Raw genomic sequence first — 2,463 nt, 5'->3', positions numbered from 1 at the left:
TTATAACCCAACAATATATATATATATATATATATATATATATATATATATATATATATATATATATATATATATATATATATATATATATATATATATATATATCATGAAGGCTTAAGTCTAACGTTACAAATAAATTATTTGTCGAAGCCCGGCTCAAGGCCCATGAAGGATTTCAAAAAATTATAGTTTCTCTTCTCACCGTACTTCTTAAAAAACCAAAAGAAAAATAAGAAAAATAAAATGAGGCCCCTATTCCCTTGGCTCACCCGGTACCCGCAAGTCGCAACCCACCGTCCTCTCTCCTCGCATTGGCTGCTTTCCGTCACCTCCTCTCGTGCACCACCCACCATCTCCTTTCCTCTGCCTGCTTGCTACCCATTGGTGGTGGTGAGGAAGGGAAGGATGCATGCCATCTCCTCTTCCAGTATCTCTGGAAGAGGAGATCAGAATATCGCAGTCCTCAGAGCTCCATCACGGAAGATAATGGGCTGTAGGCTAGGTTAGGGCCTTCCTAGATCAAGACTAAGGCAATGCGGGCCTAACGTTTAAGGGCCAAGCCTAAGCCCATAAGTCCAGCCCTGGCCCAGCTCAGTCCGGGCGGAGCAGGCTAAGAACAAGGTAAGTTATAGTCGTCTCTAGCCCCATGAAAATAAATTATGCGGGTTCAGATCCCCTCTAGTTCTCTCGGATTTGAGAAGTCCAATCCCCGCAATCAAGGGGTTCCATGATGGGCAAAGCCTATATGAATGATACTTTATGTGCGATGAATCTATAAAGCTTCACTCACTGCAGGCCTTGGCATAGGTAATTAAGTTTTGACTTACCTAGATCCGGAAGGAATTGGATTTGGGGCACTGAGTAGCTACCAATCTTTATCAAAACATACTAGAAAAGGAGACAAAAGAAAAGAAGAACATAAGATAGATGTGATCAAGAACAAGCACATGCAATGTTGCACAGGAATAATATGGTACATCACACCAGCAATCTTAATTTCCAAAAAAAAACCCAACAGACGAAGACTTTCTTCTCCCACCAAAGGATATTCCCTCACTTTCCGGGCACGAAGTTGGTGGCGTAGGCCCAAGCATTGTTGTTAACAGGATCCGCAAGGTGGTCGGCCAGGTTCTCCAACGGACCCTTGCCAGTGACGATAGCCTGAACAAAGAACCCGAACATGGAGAACATGGCCAGTCTGCCGTTCTTGATCTCCTTCACTTTAAGTTCAGCGAAAGCCTCCGGGTCATCGGCCAACCCCAAGGGATCGAAGCTCCCACCGGGATATAGCGGGTCGGTGACCTCACCTAGCGGCCCACCGGCGACGCGGTACCCCTCGACGGCGCCCATCAATACAACTTGGCAGGCCCAGATGGCCAGAATGCTCTGAGCATGGATCAGGCTTGGGTTGCCCAAGTAGTCCAAACCACCCTCGCTGAAGATCTGGGCTCCGGCCTTGAACCACACGGCCTCGCCGAACTTGACCCCGTTGCGGGCCAGCAGCTCGGGGAAGACGCAGCCGAGGGCGCCGAGCATGGCCCACCTGCAGTGGATCACCTCGAGCTCGCGGTTCTTGGCAAAGGTCTCGGGGTCGGCCGAGAGGCCGGCGGTGTCCCACCCGTAGTCGCCGGGGAATTCGCCAGTCAGATAGGATGGGGGCTCGCCGGAGAAGGGGCCGAGATACTTGACACGGTCCGGACCGTACCATGGGCTGCCGGAGGAGACGGGCTTGCCGACGGTCTTCCTCATGGTGACCCTGCCCTCGCCAAGGATAGGGGAGGTCGAGGGGGCGAGCTTCACCGCCTTCCCGGCGAGGGAGGGGGAGGAGAGGGCCATGGTGGCAGCCATTGAGAAGGACTATGTGACGCCTCCGAGGTAGGAGAAAGGGTGATGATGGAAGTGGTTGGAAGGTGCTCTGAGGGAAGGGTTGGGTCCGATGGGTACTTAATAAGAGGAGGGAAATTGGAGAGGAGGTCAAGTGGGTTGAGTCCTTATCCAAGGGAATCTAAATCTTTCGTTTGATTGGTTGATGGGTTTCAAGGTGAGGCTTATGGTCGAACGGTTGGCACGCCCGCAGCCACTACGGTTTAAGATTCTTTGGGCGTGGTTTTTTTGGCTACGAATCTCATTTACGTGCTGTGATTGGGTTATCCCAGATTTTCTTCCCGTGAGGTGACGCCTTTGGGTTGGGATCCACGTGTCAATTAGGGTGACACATATTTTCTTCCTGATTTCTTTATTTTTTTTCCGTTTTTATTTAGATATCTTCTGATTTTTGTCGAACAGCTGGTTAAAAGGTTATGGATGTACGACAAAGTATTTGTAGTGGAAGCCATCATCTACCTCCAAACCAATTTGAGTCGGTGCATGGGTGAGTTAATTTTGAATTCTTGTTTGAGTTTCATAGCGGAGGAGGAGGAATGACGTGGAATAAGCTGGATTACGTCCTTATATTTCACTTCT

The 2,463-nt window shown here is 49.1% G+C and overlaps 1 protein-coding gene across 1 annotated transcript; it reads right to left on the bottom strand.

Moving 5' to 3' along the window:
* Positions 1–930: 930 nt before the first annotated feature.
* LOC105047188 (chlorophyll a-b binding protein 21, chloroplastic) lies at positions 931–1,930 on the bottom strand. Its single transcript, XM_010926004.3, has one exon. It carries the CDS (start codon positions 1,846–1,848, stop codon positions 1,054–1,056), a length of 795 nt encoding a protein of 264 aa, XP_010924306.1. The 5' UTR covers positions 1,849–1,930; the 3' UTR covers positions 931–1,053.
* Between the last annotated feature and the right edge of the window lie 533 nt (positions 1,931–2,463).

Source organism: Elaeis guineensis, chromosome 6 (genome assembly GCF_000442705.2).
Source record: "Elaeis guineensis isolate ETL-2024a chromosome 6, EG11, whole genome shotgun sequence".
Taxonomy (NCBI): domain Eukaryota; kingdom Viridiplantae; phylum Streptophyta; class Magnoliopsida; order Arecales; family Arecaceae; genus Elaeis; species Elaeis guineensis.
Note: the sequence above shows the minus strand (reverse complement) of the source record. Positions and strands in the feature narration are given on the sequence as shown.

Excerpts from the sequence above, each read along its gene's own strand:
- LOC105047188 (XM_010926004.3), bottom strand. The coding sequence starts at position 1,848 with ATGGCTGCCACCATGGCCCTCTCCTCCCCCTCCCTCGCCGGGAAGGCG.